The 25,572-nt window shown below is 44.8% G+C and overlaps 2 protein-coding genes and 1 long non-coding RNA gene across 5 annotated transcripts in view; 1 reads left to right on the top strand and 2 right to left on the bottom strand.

Moving 5' to 3' along the window:
* Window positions 1-25,409, bottom strand: part of LOC128324294 (RNA-binding protein 25-like) — a 45,407-nt gene extending 19,998 nt beyond the window's left edge. For 2 of the 3 annotated variants that reach the window (XR_008306773.1, XM_053248675.1), the window contains exons 1-6: window positions 25,262-25,409; window positions 15,583-15,687; window positions 13,988-14,093; window positions 12,950-13,012; window positions 12,058-12,240; window positions 5,637-9,235 (exon numbers count right to left, since the gene is read on the bottom strand). Coding sequence is in view for 1 of the 3 variants with exons in the window: in XM_053248676.1 (XP_053104651.1) it covers window positions 8,694-9,235; window positions 12,058-12,240; window positions 12,950-13,012; window positions 13,988-14,093; window positions 15,583-15,687; window positions 25,262-25,372 (1,110 nt within the window). In the remaining 2 variants the exon portion in view is untranslated. Of the gene's footprint in view, window positions 1-5,575; window positions 9,236-12,057; window positions 12,241-12,949; window positions 13,013-13,987; window positions 14,094-15,582; window positions 15,688-25,261 lie in introns of those variants that run through there. The other variant, XM_053248676.1, reaches the window with a different exon arrangement.
* On the bottom strand, window positions 1,842-3,757 carry LOC128324293 (2-5A-dependent ribonuclease-like). The gene has a single exon (XM_053248674.1). The coding sequence runs from the start codon at window positions 3,358-3,360 to the stop codon at window positions 1,873-1,875; it is 1,488 nt and encodes a 495-aa protein (XP_053104649.1). The 5' UTR covers window positions 3,361-3,757; the 3' UTR covers window positions 1,842-1,872.
* Window positions 12,000-24,749, top strand: LOC128324301 (uncharacterized). Its single transcript, XR_008306779.1, has 3 exons — window positions 12,000-14,225; window positions 16,464-16,705; window positions 18,720-24,749. It is a non-coding gene; the product is annotated as an uncharacterized LOC128324301 (long non-coding RNA).
* Window positions 25,410-25,572: the final 163 nt, after the last annotated feature.

Here is a 25,572-nt window from a genome sequence, read left to right as displayed (position 1 = left end):
GGTATGGTTTTTTGTTTGGATGGAGAGGGCTGGCCTGGGTTCAGTTCCCAAAGAAGCCCATGTTCTGGAGGAAAGGGAGGCTGGGCCCTTTGGGGGAGGGTGTTCTAGCTCTGTGGCAAAGCACATCCTTTGCAAGCGTGATGGGCCAGCTTCAGCCTCTGGTGTCCACCGTTAAAAGGTTGGCAGCACTGTGAGACAGCCCCTTTCTTGAGGCCCTGGAGTGTCGCTGACAATACTGAGCTAGAACGACCAATGGCTGACTCCGTCTAAGGGAGCAGCAGCAGCAACAACAACAGTAATAGCAGCAGCAGCCCTTTGCTCTGTGCTGTTGGAGACGCAGATTCAGTGGCATCGCCTGTGTGTACCTTCTCTCCTAGTGACCACTAGGGACATGAGGAGTAGAGATAGCGAGGAAGACTCTGCAATCTTCCTTTTTCATTGTTTCTCCCTCTGCTCCAGCAGTTTTCGATTGGGAGACAGATACGCTTCCCCTCTCTACTCTGCACCATGAAGACAGAAAGCTCAGGGACACAGGCATTTCTCTCCAAGTATGTAACTTCCCAAATCAATCTCACTCGCTTTTGAACCTGAAATGTCCGTCTCAATACTCCTGAATGGGCTTACTCTTCTCACACACACATGCTCTGCTAAAACGGGAGTGAACTAAACCTCTCCCCTCCAACATATGCATACAAAAGTGCTATGACAGAGGGCAGGGAGCACAGGAGCAGGCAATCCCCCCACTTCAGGATGGTTATATAGGAAAAGCTTGATTCTGCAGAAGGTTCCTAATGTATATAGTACATTCCACTCCCGTCCACATGCACACAACGTTCATGGGATTAACCAAGTGAAAAGAGGCAACGGACGTCCCTTTGACCCACTCAGGGCCTTCCCACTTGGCCCCCATCCCAGCCCCTGATCCCAAGATCCCGAAATCCTTCTGTGTGTGCTTCACCTTCTTTCTCCTAGACTGGGATGCAGGCCAAGTTTTCTTCCACCCTCTACTCCCCAGAAGCAGCAGCAGGAAGTCAGGCAGAACTTTCCCTTATGTTCCCTTATGTTCTGCAGCTGCCCCTTCCTGTGTGTGAGCCAAGACAAGGCCAAGGCCAATGGGAGTGAGCACATGAGATTCACAAGGAGAGGGCACTGCTGAGGTTGTGCCCACTTGGTAGGAGGGTCTTCATCTCTGTCTGTCCCGTGTGGGAACAACGAGTCTGTGAGAGAGCAGAGCAGAGCAGAGCAGAGCTTGCAACTGTAGGCCCCTTCCTATTAATTCACACAGGCCACAGTCCATTGGAAAGTTTCCCTCCCAGGCCCCAGGGAAATGAATGGGTGTGTGAGAACAAAGTAATGGTCTTTATCGCAGTTCCCCTTCATCTCAATGCGAGTTGTATAGAATTCACCAGAGAGAACTGGGCCCAGTGGGTCAGAGGGGTCTGCAGTTCTCACACAGCCACTCTTCAAAATCGGCCACACACACACACACACACACACACAGACACTCATTTTGCTTTTTACACCTCTCTTATGTGGTGGGGACAATTCCATGTGTATGCACAAGGAATTGCCAACACCACATCTAACTTTCCTCCAAGAACAAAACAAATCTATTGGCTGGATCACATTGTCTCCAATGTGATTACAACAATGAGAACTGAAAGCAGGAGTCGAAGACCCAAACTAAGCAGCTTGTGCTTGTTTCTCTGCTCCAGAGGACTGAAGCCCATCACATTCAGGTTTCCTTTCTCATCTTGAGGCAGCAAGAGGAAATGGTAACATTGCAAAAAGACGGCTCGTGCAAATAAGTCACGAGATATGCCAGATTTTTAAAACCTCCTTCTCCCCCACAATTCATCTGTCCCATTCAGCTCAGGGGGTCTGCACTGGAGTGCACGGTGTGGACTCCCATGTGGACTGTATTTGGCAGCCAAATTCTAAAGAATACAAACCTATCAAAATGTTACGTGGGTGCAGATCTTGGTGGCCAAATCCAAACGTATGCAGCTCTTGCACTGCCTGAAAGACTGTTGGAAGAATATCTTCACTCTTCAGAGTTGCATGATTTGATGTCTTCAAGTACTCCTCAAGATTCTTCTCACACAAGGAGAGGCAAATGTAGAGACAGGCATTTTCTTCTTCCGACCCATAGAACTTTACCAGATATTTGCTGGTAGTACGGCATTTTTCAAGGCAGGTTTTCTCACACTTGGCATTTGCTGATTCACTCTTGAATATCTTCACAGCCACTTCTTTTTCATCATAAAATCCCAGGTAGACACCACCCTGAGAGGTTTCCAGGAACCTGAAATCACAATTTGCTTTGTAGATCCTGAGTTTTCCAATAGCAACGCAGCTTTTCCCATAGAGCTCCTGGAGCTTGGGTCCCCAGTGTTTGCTGACTGGGGTCCAGTGTTTCTGGGGCTGACTTGAACTAGCCATGGCACCATATTGCTGAAGCAGTTTCACCATCTCAAGGTGATAAGTTCTACATGCAATTCCAATGGGGTCCCCAATGTCTGTCCTCGCCCCCTTTTCACACAATGTCTTTGCTATGTCCCAGTTTTTCTTCTCAGTGGCGACCATTAGTGCTGTTCTTCCATTTTTGTCGGCAGCATTGATGTCAACTTGCTCTTTTTCCAACAGAGCCTTCACCAGCTTTTGGCTCTGGTTTTCAACTGCCAAAATCAGGGTAGTTCTTTCTGATGCATCTTTCTTGTTCACAACAGCCCCATGTTGTAAGAGGAAAAGGGCGATGGCCTCTTTGTCCTGGTCCCAGTTCTTATTTTTAGTCATGGACAGAGCATGGACTAATGCATTCCTATCCTTATTGTCACAGATGTTCACAACAGCTTCCATTTCTTCTACCAGGGCTTTGACGACAGCAACGTGGCCATTCTCTGCAGCATCCATCAGGGCTGTTCTGCCGCCTCTATTCAGGGCCCTTTTCTCCTTATCCACTACTCTGGCAAAATTGACATCTGCCCCACAGCCAGACAGGAATTTCAGGGCTTCCTCTTTCCCATGCCAAGCAGCCTCCATCAATGCTGTGAAGCCATTGAAGTCATACTCATTGATTCTTTCTCTGGAGTCAAGCAAGAGCTCCAGAAGCCTCACGTTGCCTGTTATCCCTGCTGTGATAAAAGGAGTAGCGCCATTATCCTTTCTAGCACGTGGATCAGCCCCCTTTTCAAGAAGAAAGGCGACAATCTCCTCCTTGTTGTCACAAACCGCACAATGGAGAGCTGTGAAGCCATGATTATTCACTTTAGAATTGATATCTACACCGTCTTCCAACAGTTTCTGGATGCCCTCAATTGAGCCATTTTGTACGGCATTATAGAGTGCTTCTGCAGCCATTTTCCAGGAGGACAGATACCTCAGTTCTCCTGATGGTGGCAATTCTACTGGCTTTCCAAAAAGTCCAACTATGTTTCTAGTACAAGAAAAATATTTGAATGGCTATGGTGACATCAGGTATTGGGATTAACGGTAGAGTTATGGACATCACAGCACATATGGAGTTGTGCTGCCATAGGGCTGAACGCAACACACAGTGATTTCAGGTGTTTTTGGCTGCATGGGCTCAAATAACAAAAACAATTAAGAGAGAATTTGGTGTCTTGGATCACAAAGTTGCATGTGTAAAACTGAGTCCAAAGTCTTCTTTCTTCATATATGTTCCATCGGTATAGCAAAGAGAGAAAACATCCTGATGAGTAAGTATGAAGAACGTCTATCACTAGCCAAGATAGTGAAACAGAACCTCCATTTTTAGTTGCACTATACCTCTGCATACCAAATACTGGAGACAAGCAACAAGGAAGGAATTTTGCCTCCATGCTCTGCCTGAAGGCTTCCTGGAAACATGGGTGTCTGCAGGACTTTTTCTGGCAGTGGGGGGAGGCAAAGTCAGAAATCCAATACCACCACCCCACTCCTTGGGTATATGCTGCTGCTGCTGCTGCTGCTGCTGCTACTACTACTACTTATATACCACTTTTCAACAAAAGTTCTCAGAGCGGGTTATGTAGGAAAATAATAAATAAATAAGATTGTTCCCTGTGCCCAAAGGGCTCACAATCTAAAAATAAACATGTTAGACACCAGCAACAACCACTGGAAAGATGCTGTGCTAGGGTTGGAGAGGGCCAGTTGCTCTCCCCCTGCTTAATATCTGCCACTTTGAAAAGGCGCCTCTTTGCTCAGTTAGCAGTTAGATAATTAAAGCCAATGTGCCACTGAAGTCAATGGGAAGTGGCTCATTGGAAGGGTGTGTGTGTGTGTGTGTGTGTGTGTGTGTGTGTGTGTGTGCACCCTCTTGCCCCCAGCCCCAGACACCCATGCCTGGAGGAAGCATTTGCCTCAGTCTGTCACAGAATTTGAGAATTTGTGTATGCAGGACAGGCCCTTCTCAGTTATTGCCCCCAGACTTTTGAATGTTCTCCCAGTGGGCATTTGCTCCTCAGTCTCCATCAAAAGTTTTTAGAAAGCAAGTAAAATCTTGACTTTTTTACCCAGGTTTTTATATGAATGTTTTTATTTTTTGCTGCTGCTCTGTATTTTATGGTCTAATTGTGCAAGTTTTTTAAAAAACTTCTAATCAGATTTGTATTTTTATATTCCAGTTTAGTATTTGTATTGTGTAACTGTTATGTAGTGTTATATGGATTTGAATATTTTGTAAACCGCCTCGAGATGGTTTTAATGAAAGGTGATATAAAAATCTATCTATCTATCTATCTATCTATCTATCTATCTATCTATCTATCTATCTATCAATAAAATGAGGGATAGCAGTTGGGGACTTTTCCTTGACACCAGTGGGACTGCCAACCTCAAAAGCTGAACAGCTTGGAAGGGTGAGATTACTGGCAGATACCCTGACCCCTTTAAAGGACTGGCTATGGCTCAGATTTGTGCTAATCTACTGCTCAGAGCCAGGGTGTGATTGCCCATCTTGGGTCTGGGAGCTGAAATTCAGGCCTGTTGCAGTTAGATTTAATTTGAGTTTGGTTTATTCAGTAAAGTTGTGGCCCATTTGAACCCAAGTCATATCTTGGGTGGTGTAGAGGTAGACTTACATGTGGTGTGAAAAACAGAAGGGGAACATCACTTCCCACTCCCTAAATAACACCCTGGCTCACAATTAACTGTGCAAATATTATTCACACACACACGCACACACACACACACACAGAACCTACATTCCCTCCATGGATTTATATATCAAACTCAGGTAGTTGAACATCTACCAGTTTGGAAGCAAACCAGGGCCAGCACAACATTAGGCATTGGTTTCTACACACATGAGAAACCCCATAGTTATATAGAAATACACGTATTTGTAAATTAAAAGAAAAAGTGAAAAATTTATAAGAGAAACTAGCCTGTTAACATTTGACCATGATCAGTAGCCCTCAGGAGCCATGAAATGTTGAAGGTGTCTGTTGGAAAACAACAGTAGCAGAATACTGGTGGTGGGGGTGGGGAAAGTGAATTGGCCTGTTAACAACTTATTGTATTCTGGAGATGGGCATTAGGGTCTGGCATATGCAAAATTTGCTGCAGATCTCACTTGTGTAGTTATGGTGGTGTTGTTCAGCCTTATTACAAGAATAAAGAAATGAACATACCTTTGTACAATAAGGGTGTGGCAATCTTTTCTGGTCGAACATACTCTCTGGTTATATTAGGAGTTCACTCAGGAGATCTTGTTGTGGAATATATTGTAGTTGGGTAATAGATCACTCTTCTTTTTGTAGTTGTAAGTGTGGCGGGCAAAGTGGAGGTATACTGTGTAGTCTTATCAACTGTAGAAGTTGGGGTGCTCAGAGGTTTGGATGTCACCGAGGAAGTTGTCGTCACCTGTGTTACTGTAGTATTTGTATTCTTGTTAGTTGGATTTTCTGTGGTGGGTTTATCTGAAACAAGGTCAATTTTTGTATTAGTTGTAACATCACGTGTGGTTGTTTCTGGTTGTTCAGTTGTATTTTACTGGGTGGTGGTGGTGGTAGTAGTAGTAGTTATCCATGTAACTTTAGTGATAACTTCTGTCTTGCCATTTTTATCACCGTCCTTTGGGTTTGATTCTGTTGTGGTTGTGGTTGTTTTTGTGACTGTAGTGACGCTGTCTGGTCTGTCACTTTCATCAGGATTAGGGGAATCGTTTTGATTGGGATTTGGTGTATTAGTTTCTGTGATTATTGTTGTTGTCTCCATTATTTCTGTAGTATCATCTGGCCTGTCACCATTCCTGTTGCCATTCGGACTAGGCTCATCATTTGGTGGCTTAGAGGGTGATGATGCTATTTTTTGTATCTCTGGATCGCTTGAAGAAGGATCAGTTCCTGTTGTAATGGTTTCTCTGACTGTAGTGGTTGTTTCTGGTTTGTCATTTTTATCATCACCAACAGGGTTGTGTGTGCCATTTGCTGGATCGGTCTGTATGGTTATCGTCTCTGTAACTGTTGTGGTCCCTTCAGGTCTGTCATTTTTATCATTACTTTCAGGTTTGGGTGTACCACTTCTTAGATCAGTGTCTGTTATTATTGTTTCTGTTATTACTGTCTCTCTGACTGTTGTGGTCTCTGCAGGTCTGTCATTTTTGTAATCACTTTCAGGGCAGGTCTCTGTTATGATTGTCTCTGTGACTGTGGTAGTCCCTTCTGGCCTAACACTTTTATCGTCACCAACAGGGCTAGGTGTGTCATTTGCTGGATCAGTCTCTGTTATGCTTCTCTCTGTGACTGTGGTAGTCCCTTCTGGCCTGTCACTTTTATCATCACCAACAGGGCTAGGTGTGCCATTTTCTGGATCAGTCTCTGTTATGATTGTCTCTGTGACTGTAGTAGTCCTTTCTGATTTGTCACTTTTATTACCACCATCAGGATTGGTTGTGTCACCTGGATCAGTCTGTGTTGTTTCTGTGACTCTAGTAGTCCCTTCTGGTTTGTCACTTTTGTTAGTGTCCTCAGGATTGGATGTGTCACCTAGATCAGTTGGTGTTGTCCCCATGACTATGGTACTGCTTTCTGGCTTTTGGTTTTTATCAGCATCATCAGGAGTAAATGTGTCACTTGGGAGATCAGTCTGTATTTTTGTCTTTGCAACTATAGTAGTTCCTTCTGGCTTGTCACTTTTATCATCTCCATCAGTCTGTGTTGTTGTTGTCTCTGTAGTGCTGCTTCCTGATTTTTTATTTTTATCATCACCATCAGGAGTAGGTATGTCACTTGAGAGATCAGTCTGTATTATTGTCTCTGCGATTGTAGTAGTTGCCTTTGGTATGTCATTTTTAACATCACTGTCAGGGCTTGATGTGCTACTTGTTGGATCTGACTGTGTTATACTCTGTGTATAGAAGTTGTCCCTTCTGGTGTGTTACTATCACTGCCAAGTCTGCGTGCATCATTTGTTGGATCAGTCTGTGTTACTCTTGTCTCTGTGACTGTTGTGCTACTTCCTGGCTTGTCATTTGTATAACTGCCATCAAGCCTGTCTGTGTTGCTTGTTGGCTCAGTCTGTGTCATTGTTGATGCTCTGACTGTAGTACTACTTTCTGGTTTGTAATTTTTATCATCACCATCAGGATTGGCTGTGTCTCTTGTTGGATCAGTCTCTATTATTGTCTCTGTCACTGTACTACTCTGTTCTGGTCTCACACTTCCAAAATCAACCTCAGGCTGAGGTGTACCTCTTAGCAGAACATCAGGAATGAGATCTGAATTATCTAGAGTTACAAGTTGCTCTGGCTTGTTCGTTGGTTCCTGACTTTGATCAATTTCTCTGATGGTCCGAGATGTAATTGCTGATTCTATTGTGTTTGTAGTATCTCTAGAATTTGGGCTTGATGGAGTCATGGTCTCTTTTTTTGAGCTATCGGCTACGGTTGGCAGCAGTTCAGTTGGCATCCCCTCATTAACAGCAGTTGCACTAGAATCTTTTTGATTTTCTGAAGTTTCCATTTCACCAACTGTCATTTTTTTCTTTGATTCTGGTAACAGATCTCTCTTTAGAGTTTTCTGTCTCTTGATTATGCTCTGCGGTTGACTCTTTAATCTCTTTCTCAATACTTGTAGTTGTATCTGTGAGAGGTGTAGTTGCCTTTTCTCTATCAGCTGAAGTGATGACTGTGGCATCAACAGTACTACTGTCTTTTTTATCATCCATACCTGGCTCCTGATTAATGGCTGTTGATTCTCTTCTTTCCACAGATGTTGTTTCCTTATCTGCAGTGGTTGCTTCTTTGGAATCTGCAGTTGCATCGGATTTATCAGTTATTAGAGTCCCTGTAGTTGTAATATCTGCTGTCTGTATTGGACTTGCAGTGCCTAAATTACTATTTGTGTCTTTAGTGTCTATTATTGTAGTCTCTTTATTTGCAGCTGTGATATCGCTTTTATCAATTTCATTTGTTGCTTCACTTTTTTCCATTCTTGTTACAGCCTGGCTGTTTGCATTGGTTGTGTCTCTGTCGGCTGTTGAAGTTGCTTCCATAGCTACAGTAGTAGTGTCTCTTTTGGATATTGTTGTTGTCCCTTTAGCTGGAGTAGTTGTGGTTTTCATAGCAGCCATACCTGTGACTTTAGCCACAGTAGAAGTCAGTATATTACTAATACTTGAAGAAGTGTGAGGTGGCAAGCTAGTATTTGGCCTCAATGGTTTTGTGGTAGTAATGCTGAAGGATGTGGTTACTTTTTTGGATTGGGGAGAAGGGGTTTGGATAATATGGTCTTCAAAGAAGTTGATTCAATACTTTTATTTCCTTTGGTTGTACGCTCCGTGTCAGGTTGATTTGCAGTTGTAGAAGGCTCTCTTGTTGTGGTCATAGTTGAAGGCAGCCTTGTTGTAGTCATAGTAGAAGCTGACGTTGTAACAGCAGTAGAAGGCAGCTGCATTGCAGTCATACTAGGAGTTGCCACAGCTTTGGTTGTAGTAGGAGTTTGCTTTATGGTGGTCATAGTAGAAGACTGCCTTGTTGTGGTGGAAGGTTTCTTCACTGTGGTTGTAGTAGAAGGCTGTTTCCTTGTAACTGTAGTAGAAGCCTGCTTTGTCGTGGTTGTAGTAGAAGGCTGCCTTGTTGTACTAGAAGGTTGACTTGTAGTAGAAGTTGTGATAGTTGTGGTAGCTACTGTTGTCACTGCATTGTCTACCCCACTGCCATCCTCCTCCGAAATCACTCTTACAGCTTTGGATTTTACAGCTTTGGATGATGACTTTGATGATTTTCGAGCTGAGAGAGAGAGAGAGAGAGAGAGAGAGAGAGATCTGATTGTTGTGTGAATATAACCGGTAATGCATTTTTTCATGCTTTTGAGAGAGAAAATACAGCTTGGTGGCCTTGGCTTCTATGGTTCTTAAATAGTGGTAACAGAAATTAATATATATTTATATAAACACAGATATACTAATGCAGAACTGGACAAAATAATAGTAGTTGATATATAGCCAACCTGCTGCTTCTGCTCTGCTACAAAGCTGTCTCATTGTACTTCAGGGCAGGGGGTGGGAAATGAATGTAAACAAAATTTGCAGCAGTTACATCCGAATTTGGATGGGAGAGTAATGGTGGTGCGGCTATGTTACATGTGAATGATGCACAGTATGTTGGATGTGCACATGGAAGAACAAGGTTTGTTATGAATGATGAACCTCAACCTCACAGGGGCTATTTTGGTGGTAACTGTGATGCAAAATTCTTTGTACGTTAGGAGCGTAACCCAGCCACAATTAAACATTTTCAAGTCCTATCAGTTTTAGTAAAGTGTGCCGTCGAGTCGGTGTCGACTCCTGGCGACCACAGAGCCAGGACCGGATTAACATAGTAGCAAATGTAGCATTTGCTACGGGCCCTGCGTTTTCTAGGGCCCCGCATGCCTGGCTTGAACGTCTGCCCCTTCTTTTGCTCTCTATTTGGTACTCTCTGCTGACTCTCCTCATTGCCTGCTGCTGCCCATTCTCTCGCCTCCCTCGAGAGCATTTAAGCAAGGTCTTCCTGGCACCATGGTATTGATTGGGTTATCTATTATGTTAAGCAGCACGGGAGGGAGTAGTAAGAACAACAATAGGAACAGATAGCTTGCAAAGGGGTCTCAAGGATAACTTAATCGCCAGGGAGTTGGTCCTTATTTGTTCAAACTGTAAAAGTTTTTAAAAACATACACAGAGAGAATAAAAGAAATAAAAACAGTTTAGATTAAAAAACAACCAACTATTAATGCCGGGCGGAAGAAAGGAAGCTAAAGAAGATGCTAGTTGAATGTTGCCAGTGTTTTCCGACTGACTGGGAGAGGGTAAAAATAAACAATGAGAACGTGTACCTTTAAGAGGAAAAAGAAAGCCGGAAGTAACTCAGAGGAGTCTCAAAGTTTAGTGGATCAATTGAGGGGAGCTTGGAGGGAGATTATATTATGGTCTTGTTGGGTAAGGTCACTTATATCCTCCTTTAGTATCTAGTGCTTTTGGGAGGGAATTTGGAACTAAAATAACTACTGCTGCGTTGCCAACTTCATTAGCTTTACATTGGGATGCCCGTTGAAATTGTCCAAAGATAAACGGAGGCTGCAAACCTAAACACACTTACTAGGGAGTAAGGCTCATTGAGGTCAGTGGGACTTACTTCTGAGTAAACATGCTTAGGGTTGCACTGAATGATTTGTGCATTTCCTCCTTTTAATATTAAGCATGTTAGTGTAATTTAGATGGAAAGAGGCTGTGCCTCCTGCCAAAAGATTGTCTTTTGGATACTTCTGTTTTCATGGAAGTTGCTAATGCACCTCATCATAATCACATTCATTTGCAATACATCAACTATTTTAAATATACATCTGCTTTCCTGTCAGGCTTGCACAAGAGGTTAAACATATATTCTTAATATTGTCAAATGGCCCTTTTAATGTGATGGCTGCTGGGATCCAATATGTTCTGCACACATTGGAATCAAACATCCACTGTTGTGTGCCAAAATTGCTAATAGGTTCAGATTTCTCAAAGTACAGAATTCCTGAGAACCTTTTAATTTAAACATTCAGAGTTTTGTTCCCCACCCCCTTTCTCTTTGTGAAAATAACTCCGAAGGAAAACCCATGGTCAGGAGTCACGAAAGTGTGTGTGTGTGTGTGTGTGTGTGTGTGTGTGTGTGTGTGTGTTTTGCAAAATTTGTTGACTGGCTGGCTCAGCTGAGTGGAGGCATGGGGTGGTTGGTGGGGGGGCACTAAGCAAATGAAAAAAATTGAATTACTTTACTATGCAAGTAAATAATTTATGTTTCAATATTTATGTGTATTTTTAAAATTTGGAGCCCCTTCATAACATATGCTACAGGCCCCACACTAGCTTAATCCGGCCCTGCCCTAAAGGAGTCTGCCTTCTTTGATGACACCCAGCCCACTGGGGTTGAGACCCAGACTGCACGAGTCTAAGAGAAAGGGGGAAAGAGATGAAATGTACTTTGGCGTCTTCTTGGACCAGGATGCCATCATGCACTGGAGAATGAGACTCTGCAAGGATGGACTACCAGCCTTCCCAAAGCCAGGGAAGCCTCTCTCTGCAACCAGCTTCTGAGGGCTCCTTTGCTCTTACCTGCCCACAAGTTGGATTACATAGGAACATAGGAAGCTGCCATATACTGAGTCAGACCATTGGTCTATCTAGCTCAGTATTGCCTACACAGACTGGCAGTGGCTTCTCCAAGGTTGCAGGCAGGAATCTCTCTCAGCCCTATCTTGGAGAAGCCAGGGAGGGAACTTGCAGCCTTCTGCTCTTCCCAGAGCAGCTCCATCCCATGAGGGGAATAATATCTTACAATGCTCACACTTCTAGTCTCCCATTCATATGCAACCCTGATTAGTTAAGAGGACAAGTCATGCTTGCTACCACAAGACCAGCTCTCCTCTCCAACAGGGAAAGGGTTGGCCAAGGCCTTTTTCTGACTGAGGTGAACAATCCAGATTGCCCTCTTCCCATTAATTCACACGGGCTACAGGTCATTGGAAAGTTCCCCTCACAGGCCCCAGGGACAGTGGAGTTGTGCTACAATGGTGGTTCCTCACTCACCAGGCACTGAGTGTTTGAAGTCTTTGGGGCATCTTTCTTTTTTCACATGCCGGATAAACCTTTTCTTTAGTGTGTGTACTCTCCCTTTAGCATGGTCATTAATGGCTTTTTGCATGACACAGATGGTGCTTTCTCCTGCACGCCGCACCTCTTCATCATTATGCTCGGCCATCCCTTCAAGCCCTGAGGGAGCAAGAGAGAATAGATCAGCTGGCCAAAGATGCACAGATGACTACCCTTCCACCCACCCCAACACCAGTGGGATGTATTTCTTTAGACTTCAAAGGGCAAAAAAACTGTGCCAAGACTTGGGCAACTTGATAGTAGGAGAGGGAATATGGGGGTGGGGGACAGCCACCAGGAACGCTTCTCTCTGCTCCCTTTGTGTCTGAACCTGACCGAGGCACAGAGGATACCAATAGGGCAGCTGGGAGGAAGCTTTTTCTAGCAGATGTCACATGAAAGCCACTTACAAGTTACTGGTTCTTGGGTAACCTGGAACGGAATCTGTATTCCCATTGTTCTCAAAGAGTCACAGAACGACTCCAGGGATTAGGATGGGGAAGATAGCTTGGTGATCTATCGGCTGTAGCCAACATGTGGGCATCAGAGACATAGCACCAGTGGCTTCCAGGGCCATTTCAGAGGCATGTTTTCTCTGAGAAAACAAAAGCTTGTCTGCCCTTCTCATTTTTCCAAGCCAGAACTTGCTCCAAACAGAAAGAGAAATGTACATGTGTTTTGGGGGCAGTGGAGTTGCCATCAACATCCATCCATCCACCCGTCCATCCATCCATCCATCCCTCTTCTCAGTGTTGCATCTGTCTTCAGGCACACTTGCTAGCAGAAGCCACTTGCTTCCCTCTCTGCCAAAGACAAATCTCCCACTTACATGTACAGTAAGAGCCCATATCCTCCAACATGATGAAGGTTGCATCCTTGTGAGCAAGGTGTCCTATAGAGACAACGGAGCAAACAGAAGTCACCACCGGGGAATCCAGTCTATCAGATTAGACTATCTATCTACCTAACTAGTGGAGGAGGGGGGCGGAGCAGGATGGAGTGGCTGGGGTATGCCATGGCATCTCTAGAGACCTGAGCAGAAGGAACTCCTCCAAGACTGAATGAAGGCCTTATGGGCATTATGTTGCCCACCTTCATGGCCTGGCTACCGATAATTAACTGAACAATGCTTACTGGGCAATCCAGGTCAACCAGGAATGGAGGTGGTCAATACTCCATATGAGGTTACAGGCCAGTGTTCTGCTTGTGAAGTATGTACCAAGAAGTGGGGAAAGCGGAGGCGGTTTCAAATTTTGCCCAGAGAAAGAATTGTGACTATTTGCAGTGGGCAGGTGAAAGACTTGGGAGTGGCTCTTACCTCTGGAGAATTCAGCTGGTGCTGTGTTTAAGAGCAGTTTTGCCTATCAAGGTTTGCCTTGCTTCCCCACTGCTTAGGGTCCAAATGTATTACTTGAAACACATAGTTTGGCCTTTGAGTACTTGCATTTAAGGAGTGGGGCTGATCTGGATTGGGCCCTCACTGGGAGCCAAGCAAGGATTAAGCCTTCCCTCCCTCTGTGTCATGGTACTGATCTGGATGCGTGCAAGGGCCTAATGACATATTTAAAGTAACATGCAGTTAAATTGATATGATACACATACTCCAAATCTCCTGTACTTGCTTTCCTTTGTGCCTATTTAGAGACATCCTGCCGTTGAGGAGAGTACAGAACAGAACAACAAAGCATTGTTTCTACAGAGCCCAGTGACCCCTCCTTCCTGGCTCTGAGTTGTAGCATCTTCGGCAAGGGTGACTTCCATTCAAATCCTGAACTGCCTCACTTCTGGATCATGCTAGACCACAGATAGGGGTTGGCAGGGCAGGCTGAGGTCCATCACTAAAGAGGAAGGATACTGCCTCACTTACCGACAAAGAGTGCTGCCACCCTTGAGACTGCTGGCAGATTGTTGGAGGAAGGAAGCATGCAGCTGAAGGCAGCACCACGCACCAGATCCTTCTTGTACTTTTTTGTCTAACAGAAACAAAAAAAGAGAGGCAGTTCTGTGCATGCAAGACAACACTCTGTTGGAGATAAGAGTTCCAGTGCATCAACCTTTTGCACAGACTATCCCGATGACCACTAGGGGCATTGGGAGTAGAAATAGTGAGTAAGGGTCTCCCTAGCTGTTCCTATCTGTCTCTACTCTATGATCACTGATATGACTCCTCAAGCAGTTCCTGTAGTGAGTCTCAGAATCCCTTCCTCTTGGAGAGCAGATGGAAACATCTCTCTCTCTGTCTCTCCCTAACTATTCATTATGTAGTCTATAGATAGGATTAGGTTTTTCCTATCCAAAGTGTACTTCACCAATAATGAAATCTACTTAATATCTAGATTCTGCAAGAATCTCCATGTTTATCCAGTTTCAGCTTCTATAGATAGCTGCAACAACTAAACTCTGTGTTCTGCTCTGTAACTGGAGTGGGTAGCTTCTTTAGTGCTCTGCTAATTAATCACAAAACCCATCATGGGTAAATTCACCCTCCAACAAGGTTATGGGCCCAGCAGCCTAAAACATCTACAGCAGAGTTTATCCCCCCCCCCGCTCCTCTTTTGGAAGTGCAACTGATTTAGTCAGAAAGAAAGCATGGATCCAGGAACAGCTCTCCCCAAGCTGGATGAAAGCAATTACAAAACTTGATGATTTCTCAGCTCACATGGCCAACCTTTTAGAGATGAACAGATTTCTAAAACAATGTGGATCTGAATTAAATGAGCAAATGTTTATCGGACTGATTTTACAATCTTTGCCTCAAAGTTTTGAGCCTGTGACCATGGCTCTGGAAGCATCAGGCACTAAGCTTAAATTGCAAAGCGTTATAGCAAGTCTGGGGAATTTTAGCTTTAAAAGGGAACAAGAAAGTTCTAAAAGAGAGGGGAGAAATAAATAAATTCTGCTGTAGATGTTTTAGGCTGCTGGGCCCATAACCCTGTTGGAGGGCGAATTTACCAGTGATGTTAATTAGCAGAGCACTAAAGAAGCTACCCCCACTCTGTAACTGGAATGCAGAGTTTAGTTGTTGCAGCTATTTATAGAAGACATATGGAGATTCTTGTAGAATCTAGATACAAAGTAGATTTATTGGTGAAGTACACTTTGGATAGGAAAGACCTAATCCTATATATAGGCTCTACAAGGTCTAACAGAAACAAAACAAAACAAAAAAGCAGTTCTGTGCAGGCAAGACAACACTCTTGAACCAGCCTTCTGCCACTGAGAGCCAGTCACTGTGGTGAGATGTCTCTGGCTGGGAAGACCAGACTTCAAACTACTGCATGAAGCTTGGTGGTGAGGTTGTGACCACTCTCCTTCCGCCCTTCCTCAGGGGTTGTTCTGGGGAGAACCCAGTGTAAGCTGCCCTGATTTCCAGCAAGGACAGGTAGAATTAACAACGATCAAGTCATGAGAAAGAATCAGCAAGAGGTATTTCAGGATCGCCGCAAAGGCAACTCAACTCACCACATATTTGGCCGCCTGATGGAGCACACGATGGAGGCTATAGGTTTTGGGGTCTACCCGCCACCTCACCTCTGGGACCAGCTGTTTCAGAGTGGCCTTTGTTGCCTGCAATACAAGCAGAGTTGAACTTCAAGACCTAAAGACAGACAGCACTGATAGCTTTTCATCAGATGCTCCCTCCAGTGGCAGCTTCTCCAGGATGAAGCTGACCTTGACCAGCCCTTCCTATTGATTTCTCCTTCTCCTACCTATGTTTACTTGGGAGTAAGTGCCACTAAGAACAGGAACTTTCCCAGATGGCCAGTTTTACTGCAGCAGGAAGTGACTGAAATTAAGCCATTTTGAGCAATGCACCAAAGTACTACTTTTTGTAGGACACATATAATGTGTCATAACTGCAAATCAGGAGGAATGCTGAATAAGGCTTAACAACAAGGGACTGCTGTAAATGGATCCTTCGTATGAACTCTTCCCTGACCCCGCCTAAATGTTGCAAAGCTGCATTAAATCGCCATTTGGAAAAGCTCCAGGAGTTATTCCCAGTTTGCAACTCGGCCATCAGTGGTGGTTTTCCAATCTAAATAGTGCTCCCAGAATGCAGGTCTGGGAGGTTTTCCAATCTAAATGCAGTGGTGGTTTTCCAATCTAAATAGTGGTCCTTAAATGCAGTGGTGGTTTTCCAATCTAAATAGTGCTCCCAGAATGCAGGTGTGCTGTTTAAAGTATTTGTACACTTGCGCCAAAGTGCAAGAATGCCAGTGCTTCACTGTGAGCATGTGCAAGTGGATCAGCACCACCGACATTAGACTGCATTGGATATTGGCCAGTATGCAAAAGATGACTTGCAACTCTAACCTTTCTCTTCTGGAATGTTTTTGAAGGGAACAGCCTTTGGTCTATTATTCAGACTGCTGGCAACTTGAAGAGCCAGAGAAGGAACAGCCCACGGGTGGTTCAGGCTTTCCATCTGCCCTCAGTTTAGCTCTTTACCCCAGGAGGACCATGGCCCCCCTTCTAGCCTCAACACCACTGTTCAGTCCAGTGTGGAAGCCAAGTCAAAAGCAAATGGCAATGAGCAGCTGAGGGGCACACAAGGCGGCCTGGGAACTCTGACCACACTGAGGTAAAAAGTAACATGTGCCGTCAAGGCAATTTTGACTCCAGGGCGCTGTCCAGACTAGACTCTACAACGGGGTCAGGACATATCTCGGAAGTGTGCTTTCAGACTTCCTGCACTGTGACACCGCAGTCCCTACAGGGACAGCAGGGTGCCATTCACATTTCCAATGCCTTGTTGCGAATTTAATTGCTGAAATATAGAGCAAGGACGTCGAACATCTAGCATGAAAAAGTTGCTGGTTTGGGGGGGGGGGGTTATTAGTTGCTGCGAGACTGCTCCCCCTGCTGTTTACGTCCCAAATGCGACTTGCCCGAACAGAGGCATTGTGCTGCTGTTCCAGCAGCTAGTCTGGAAAGCACCCTGGTGCCCACAGAGCCCTGTGGTTTTCTTTTGGTAGAATACAGGAGGGGTTGACCATTGCCTCCTTTTGCGCAGTCTGAGATGATCCTTTCAGTATCTTCCTATATCACTGCTGCCCGATATAGTCCCAGCGGGGATTCAAACCTGCAGCCTTCTGTTTGTTAGTCAAGCATTTTCCCGCTGCGCCACTTAAGGTGGTTTCACACTGAGGAGTCTCCCCCTTTGAAAAAGACCTTTACCAATCTCTCAGTGGACCAATTTGCCTCTCTCTCAAGGGAGGTGCACAGAGCAATATTGCTTGGCTTCCAGCCCTCGCTCATCCCTTCTTAAAAATCAGACCGCTAACTGCAGTGACGGAAGAGAAGGGGAGAGATGCAGCAAACAGCAGAAGAGCTCAGGCAGAGAAGTGGCCTCTCCCATTGGACAGCCACGTAAGAACTCTAAGAGGCGGGTCTCACGATCCATGCAACCCGCTTTTGCCGGGTTTGCGGGGAGAGTGGGCTAAGCCCGCTCTCCCCACAGACAAGCAGGGCAGGAGCCCTGGGCAGCCGGATCAGCCGCCCACACAACTGACGGAACTGGCAGGGGCTGGCTTGTTTGGGGGCTGTGCTACCCCCCGAAGCTCCAGTATGCCCTGCGTGCAGGAGAGACCCCCGGAGCCGGGAGGCGGCTTTTTGCCTCCCCTCTGGGGGTCTACTCATGAGTAGCTGCATCACGGAGCCATGCCGCGGCTACTCACGATTTTGAAAACACGGGTTTGCGGAGTGCTTGCTCCGCAAACCCGGTTTAAGGGGAGGGCTACTTAGGTGGGTTAACCCCTAGCTCCATTTCAGCTGATCGCCAGAATAGCCTCTAATTGTTCCTATTTGCCAGTGGCCGCCCATGTTTTCTGAGTTATGTTCCTTGTAAATCACTGCTCCTGCTCTTGTCCCCTTTTTTGTCTCTGGGATGCCTTATTTGTTATTTCTCATGTGTATTGCCAGTTCTGTTGTTCTTCAGGATTTCGTTCCCTCCATAGGAACATAGGAAGCTGCCATATATTGAGCCAGACCATTGGTTCATCTAGCTCAGTCTTGTCTACACAGACTGGCAGCAGCTTCTCCAAGGTTGCAGGCAAGAATCTCTCTCAGCCCTGTCTTGGAGATGCCAGGGAGGGAACTTGGAACCTTCTGCATGTAAGCATGCAGATGCTCTTCACAGAGCGGCCCCATCCATGAAGAGGAATATTTTACAGTACTCACATATAGTCTCCCATTCATATGCAACCAGGGCAAATGCTGCTTAGCAAAGGGCACTCTGTGGTGCACAGCATCTAGCAGGTGGAATATGCTCTTCAGGGCTTAGGCAGTAATCCTTGTGATGAGAACTGGGTGTTACCAATGAACCCCTATTTTCATTTGCAAAATGGTGGAAGGTATGTGCATTCAGTAGTGGCATGTCCCAAGTAAGATTAGAAGGACAGCTAAGTATGAGGAAGAAAACCACACTGAATTCCCTGGCTGTAAGCTGAGGAGTTCCCCATATAAGGGCAAACTGTGGCCCAGTAAGCATATGCACGTGTCTCTCAACTTCAGAGCTTCTCTCCTTGGTTTTTAATTTGTTTTTAACCATTTTTATTGGCTGGCATGCTTTTTTATTATGTGTTTATGTTTGCTAGCAACTGCATTTAAAGATACCGTGGCCTTGGGTTTACTGAACTGCCTAGGAAGATAAGACGCTGAAGGTTGACGCTGAAGGTTGAAAGCTGCACGCGATGGGAGCAAAGCACAGAAAGAAAATCTCCAAAGATAAAAAAGGTGGGAAAATGCCCCGTCCCGCATTAAACAACTTCTTGACTAAAACCGGAGGAGGAAAGAACACTCCCACAGAAAGGAAGGAACCACTTTTCACTCAGCTTCCTCAATCTGTTCCACTAAATGATAATCAGAAGGGAAACGTGGAGGATGCTTTCGTGCTGCTGAATTCCTCAGTGAACCCAGAAGTAAGCACTTGTAATAATCCTATGGAATGCTCTTTTGATTGTAACTCTCCCTTGACTTTTTGCAGCAGCAGTGAGGAGAGTGCAGTGAGTGAACCTTCTCTTATTCTTTGGATAATTCTGTCACGCAAAGGCAAGCCCCTTGTCAGAGACCTTCATTGGATTCTGTTGAGGGAGTCTCTTCTAGCATGGCTTTCTTGGTGCAAGAGTCTTTAAAGGTCCTATTCCATCGCTTATCGTTAATAACTGAACAGCTAGATACGTTGATTATTGAGCTGAGGAGGGACTCTAAGCCCTCCTCAATGGCTGATACTGCAATATTTAAGGAAGCCCCTGTCATCGTCGATGTCAGTGTGCAGACTGATACTTATTTTAATATTTTACCAGCCTCAAGGAACTTGAGAGCTCATTATAATCCTAGTGGGTCAGCTTCACAGTCAACTCCGGCTGACGCTGCATTCAGCCAGGAAAAGTTCTGTTTTCAATTAGTCTACCAACCTTAGTGGAATTCTAAAGAACAAATTGTTAGTTCTCTTGCATCTTTGTTAGCCTTTGCTCACAATGCCATTTACCTCGATTCCTTTTTTATTTTGGACCCTATTATGCCTCATATGCAAAAATTGCAGTTTACATTTGCCAGGGCTTTGATTCCACAGTCCTTACTACATATGAAGAACCATCTGGCTAAATGGGATATTTATCCCAGATGAGTTTTCATGGAGCTTAGGAAGCTAAATATAAGTCACACAGGGTCCTCTCTGAAGAACTGAAGGGAGTCTAGGGTGAACATAGAGAAGCCTTCCACGAGCTATCTGTCTAGAAGGCATTCCGCTAGGGGGCATCAGGTCATATATAAAACAGATCAGGTGAGCTATCTATCTTCTGCTCCCTCGGTCTGCGCTCCAAGTTCTGGCCCCGCGGCCTTTTCTGTGAGGGTTTGTTCCCCTCTCCACCTAAGTTAGCTTTGATCCCCCTGGTAGAATCTGAGGATTTCTTTCCCTTGATTTTGTCGGAAGTTGGAGCGCCCTTGGAGTTGCCCGTACCCGACCACCACTATGGTCAGTTAATCCCCCCTGAGAAGTTTCTTGATGTCCCCTTAGTTATGGCAATGGATGAGTTGTCTAAAATGAAGGAAGTACAAAATCCTCCCATTTACACCCATTCCTTGGAATCATCTGATGAGGAGAGTGATTTACTCCGGGAACCTAGATCCCTCCTTAAGGATGGACTGTGGTCTAATATTTCCAAATTGTCCCATCTTGAAACCATTCTGACAGAAAACTGCAAACATCTGAAGAGCGTTTTGTAGGCGAATCCTGGGAGATCGGTTAATACTCCCAACCCCTCTTGCAAGGGGCTCCCTCCCAATCTAGCTCTTAGAGAAGGTCCCTTGAGCTCTGAGCCTTTTGGACTTGTACCACACTGGACACAAACCAAAATCACCAACTTTTTTCCTCCTGCAGTTAGACAGTATTGCCTGTTGATCCAGACATCAGCCTACGCTCAGAGATGACTGTTTGGGCTGCAGCCATCTTGGAGTGGATTGCCAAATGCATCTTATAACTCAGCTTATTCCTCTGATGCCATGTTCAGCTTTAAAGGAGAGTCTTCCCACTGGGATATGCTTCTGTGCGATATGTTCAGCCATCCTAGTGATTTAGTCACACATGAGCCTTCTCTTCCTACAGGCTCGAAACATAGTGTTTCTGGTTGTAACCATATAAATTGGAGTTTTATTAGTTGGAATATAGCGGGGTGGGCTGGGAAAAGATGTAACCTAGCATTTTTATCTTTTTTACAAAAGTGGGATGCAGGGGCGTAGCTAGGGAAGAGGGGGCCCGTGTTCATCCCTCTCTCTGGTGGCCCCTCAGATTGAGGAAGACAGTGGAGAAAATAGGGAGGGATGGAGCTGGAGGGCCGTCAGGAACTGGGGGCCCGTGTTCTTTGAACCCTTTCGCTCAATTATAGCTACGCCCCTGGTGGGATGTGTTACTGCTGCAGGAAACATGGTCTAAGGAAGATTTAAATATCAACGGCTATGTGATTTATAAATTGTTGCCCACTCTGACTCCAATAGGTGAAGACTTAAAAGGGGGCTTGGCTTGCTGTGTTTTGCTTTCCTTAGAACTGGACTCCCTACGGTTGCTTGACTTTTTTCCTTTTGCAATGGCTGTTCTCATTAAAACCCCATGTGAGGACATATTGTTAATTAATGTTTGCATCCCCCCCCCCGGTTCCTCTTATGGCCCTATGGCTGCCATTTGGGATCAACTGGACTCTTATATCCTGGAAACTAGTTTGAAGATCCCGTGCGCTGAGATTCTGCTCTTGGGTGATTTCAATGCAAGATGTGGCCCGGATAATAATGAAGTAAACGCCTCCCATTTGTGGAGTGGGGGTGATAACTCAGATGGTTCCTTTACCCATATTTGCTTATCTAAAGATAGAGTCCTTAATAAGGCAGGGGCTAAATTGTTACATCTTGCTAGATCTTTTGATCTGATTCCTTTAAATGGCACTGTCCCCCCTGTCATCCCAGGTGAATTTACATATTTATCCTCTTGTGGCAGCAGTGCGGTGGACTATATTTTGGTTTCTCCCCTGCTGTTTAATTGGGTCATAGTGTTTGAAGTGGGCGATCAAGCTTTTAGAGATCACCTGCCCCTTCTTTTTTGCCTTGATATACCACGAGCTAGAAAAGATTGTTTTATTTCTAGCTCAGTTGAATCCTTCCCTACTAAAATGGGATGGAAGGTAAAATGGTCACCTGATGTGGAAAGGGCATTGAATATCCTGTATTCTTCTGCAGTTGGCATTGAGTTATATAACTGTGTTGTGCAGGCCCTGCCAGGAGCGCTAGCAATCTCCTGTTATGAGAAGCTTGAGGCTGAGGTTTCGCAAAAGATCCTGACTACAGGTCAACTGCACTCTTTCTAGAGAGGTAGGATGAACGACTCTAATGAGTGGTTTGACTCCCAGTGCAGGGATCTGCTTCCCAGGCTGAGGGGCATATATAGGGAATACAGAGCTGGTTCCAACCAAGTGCTCCCTCCAGAATATTTTACAACTAAGAAAGCTTATAAAATATGTGTGAGGTCTGCCAAGTCCCAGACACAGAAAAATATCTGGAGGAGATTAATTTTGGCCACTCATAATAAGGATAGTGGTGCCTTCTGGCACATTATTTCAGGTTCTACATATCCTAGAGTGCTTTTTGTGGTTCCTGCACCCGCTTGGGTAGCCCACTTTCATGCTCCCTTTAATGGAGCTTCGGCCTCTTTGGGTAATGATCCCTCCACCCTTGAGAAGTTGCCCTTGTGGCCACCTCTTACACTGGATGATACAGTTAATCTAGTTAGAGGTCTAAAGAAAAAGAAAGCGCCTGCTTCTGATCTCATTTTCCCTGTAGACAGTATTAGGTAACCTTGATTGGTGGGCTCATGTCCTAGCCAGTTTGTTTACCTCGATTAATAACACAGGTGTTATTCCCTCTTCCTGGAGTGAGGCCATTGTGGTCCCTATTTATAAACATGGCTCCCCCTCCATCCCTTCCAACTATAGACCCATTAGCTTGTTATCGGTGATAGGCAAACTTTACGCCCATTATCTTTTGGATAAGTTGGAGGGCTGGACGCTGGAGTACCATATTCTAGGCCCCGAGCAGGCAGGATTCAGGGCTGGCCACTCGAAGCTAGATCACTGTATGGTATTATACCATCTGGCATGCAAGTACACAGGGTAAACTCTTTGTCGCATTCATGGATTTGCGAGCTGCTTTTGATTCCATACCAAGAGAGGTACTATGGGCTAAACTTCTTTTGTTGTTTGTAGTGAAATATCTATTGATAAAAGGCTCTTATTCCTAATCAGATGACTTTATGCCAATTCCACAATCAAAGTTAGATATGATCCTTCAGGGGCCCTAACTGAGCATATTCCTACCACACGAGGAGTCAGGCAAGCTTGTCTGCTGGCACCTGCATTGTTTAGTTTATTTATTAATGACCTGGTCCAGGTTTTGGGAAGGGCAGATGCCCATTCTCCTAAATTGGCAGATGTAAGAGCACTGGCGTTGTTATATGCTGATGACATGGCGCTTTTATCTCAGTCTCGGCTTGGCTTAATGAGACTCTTGGAGGCATTTGCCAAGTATTGTAATATAAACAAACTTTCCATTAACTTTGATAAATCAAAGGTTTTGGTATCTCGAATTCTAGGAAAGTTTATAAATGCAGGATCAACCAGACCAGTATAGAACAAGTCACCAAGTTCAAATACCTTGGGACCTATTTCCAATCCAACTTGAACTGGAAATCGCAGCAGTTACATGTTATCTCCCTGGCACGTAACACACTATATGCCTTTTTGTGCTTTTTTAATGGAAAAGGTGGCTAATTTATACCAATGGCTTTGCGAGTGTTTTGAGCCAAGATTGTGGCTCAAATGCTCTTCAGAGTCGCTATCTGGATCCAAGGGGTCCATCCAGATATCGAATCGATCCAGTCTAGATTCCTTAGAGCCATTTTCAGAGTTCCCAAATGTGTATCTTACGCTGCTTTATGTTTGGAGACCAGCTCTTATCCGATCTCCTGTTTAGCTTGGGAGGCCTCATTCACACGCTGGCTGCTGCTTCTTCTTCTTCTTCTTCTTCTTCTTCTTCTTCTTATTATTATTATTATTATTATTATTATTATTATTATTAATTCGATTTCTATACCGCCCTTCCAAAAATGGCTCAGGGCGGTTTACAAAGAGAGATAACAAACAAATAAGATGGCTCCCTGTCCCCAAAGGGCTCACATTCTAAAAAGAAACATAAGACACACACCAGCAACAGTCACTGGAAGTACTGTGCTGGGGGTGGATAGGGCCAGTTACTCTCCCCCTGCTAAATAAAGAGAATCACCATGGTAAAAGGTGCCTCTTTGCCCAGTTAGCAGGCTTAAACTCTGTTTAGACCCTGAGGGACCTTCATATGTTCAACATATGTGGAGAGACACCTTCCCTAATCCATGCTTGTCTGTTGTCACCAACAAATTGTTGGGCATGGGGCTTTCCCCCTCTCACATTTTCTCCTTGGGTTTTGTAAAGGCGAAGGCTATTGTCATTCAGCACCTAAAGGATATTGAGTACCAACACCTACTTGACTTTGGAAACAATATTGTTCCCCTTTGTACCTTGGCATTTCCCCTCCAGCTGGAAAACAGGCTGCTAGTTATCAAACCACTCTTCATTTTGTTAAATTTAGGCCAGCCTTTGCTACGGCTAGGCTGAATGTATTACCTTCAGCCTTGCTTCAAAAGAGGTTCTCTAAAGAACCCCCTGTTTCCGGGTTGTGTCTATGTGGGGAGGGTAGTTTGGAAACAGTCACTCATATTCCTTTATACTGTTCCCTTTATCGTGATTCTAGGAATGAATTACTGCATCCATTACTAGAGCAATTCCCTGGTAGGTCTGATCCTTTTTATCTTAATTATTGTTTAGCTGATACCAATGATGAAGTCACCAAAGTGGTAGCCAAATTTATTTATGGGGTGATGAGACAGACATCCTGCCACGGACTTTTATAAGTTTGATCTTATGGTAGTTTTAGTCTTACTTGTATGTATTGTTATATTTATTCTGCTTATTGTAATTCTGAATGGCTGTGTTATTGTCACTTTTGTTTTTGTTTGGCTTATGGCTGCAATAAAAGAACTACTACTACTACTACTACTACTACATTCCTTAATCATAGCCTGTATTGGTAGGTACAGAACAAAAGGTATGTATTGTATAGAGCAATTGACTGCTGGAGTGGGCTGCTTTGAGACGGCACCCAGCACCACTAAACAAACCTGGAAGTGGTGGTGGGGAGGTGTCCATAACACCTTGTCCAAAAACCACCTTTGCCTGTGGAAAGAAACAAGCATGACACTGGAGGGTAGCGTGCTCCTAGTTACTTCTGTGTATTCTTACAGCTCAATCCCATGAAGAATTCAGCACACCAACGCTGACCAGTCCCAATGGACTTAGGGGGCCTAATATTTATATAATATTTCTGAATGTTGTTCTTGGCAAGGCCATAAATAAGCGGTGGAGGTGAAGAAGTTAGTCAAGAAAGGGCATGTAGGACAATGAACCCATGGAGGTTCATCAGCCTTGGGAGGAGAAACTGCACATGAGGATCCTGAGGATAATTCCTGCCTCCCCCTACAGAAGCTGTGCTGGTGGGAACTGACCTCAGACACCTGATCCTCATCCTCCAGGTGAATCAAAACATTCACAAGCTCATCCAGGCCTTCCTCAGGTGTACATGGAGGCCATTGCTCCCCAAACCTGGTCCGAAGCATCCCAAGATGTTGGATGGCTGCTGCTCGGACCGCGGCTTTCTCCTACGGATGGGAAACACAAGGGAATTATCATCAGCAGTTGCCTCTTTTCAATTTTCCTAGAGCTATGTCAAAATTCACCCATTTCAATGCTCTCACTTCATTGTATTTCTTGAGCCAACTTTCAGGGACAACATGAATGGGATTTGGGAGTTGCATTT

The sequence above is a fragment of the Hemicordylus capensis genome, chromosome 4 (assembly GCF_027244095.1).
Source record: "Hemicordylus capensis ecotype Gifberg chromosome 4, rHemCap1.1.pri, whole genome shotgun sequence".
NCBI classification, from domain to species: domain Eukaryota; kingdom Metazoa; phylum Chordata; class Lepidosauria; order Squamata; family Cordylidae; genus Hemicordylus; species Hemicordylus capensis.
The sequence above is the reverse complement of the archived record's forward strand: the minus strand, read 5'-3'. Positions and strand labels throughout refer to the sequence as shown.

Bases quoted from the DNA above. Each gene is read 5' to 3' on its own strand.
- LOC128324293 (XM_053248674.1), bottom strand. From the start codon at position 3,360: ATGGCTGCAGAAGCACTCTATAATGCCGTACAAAATGGCTCAATTGAG.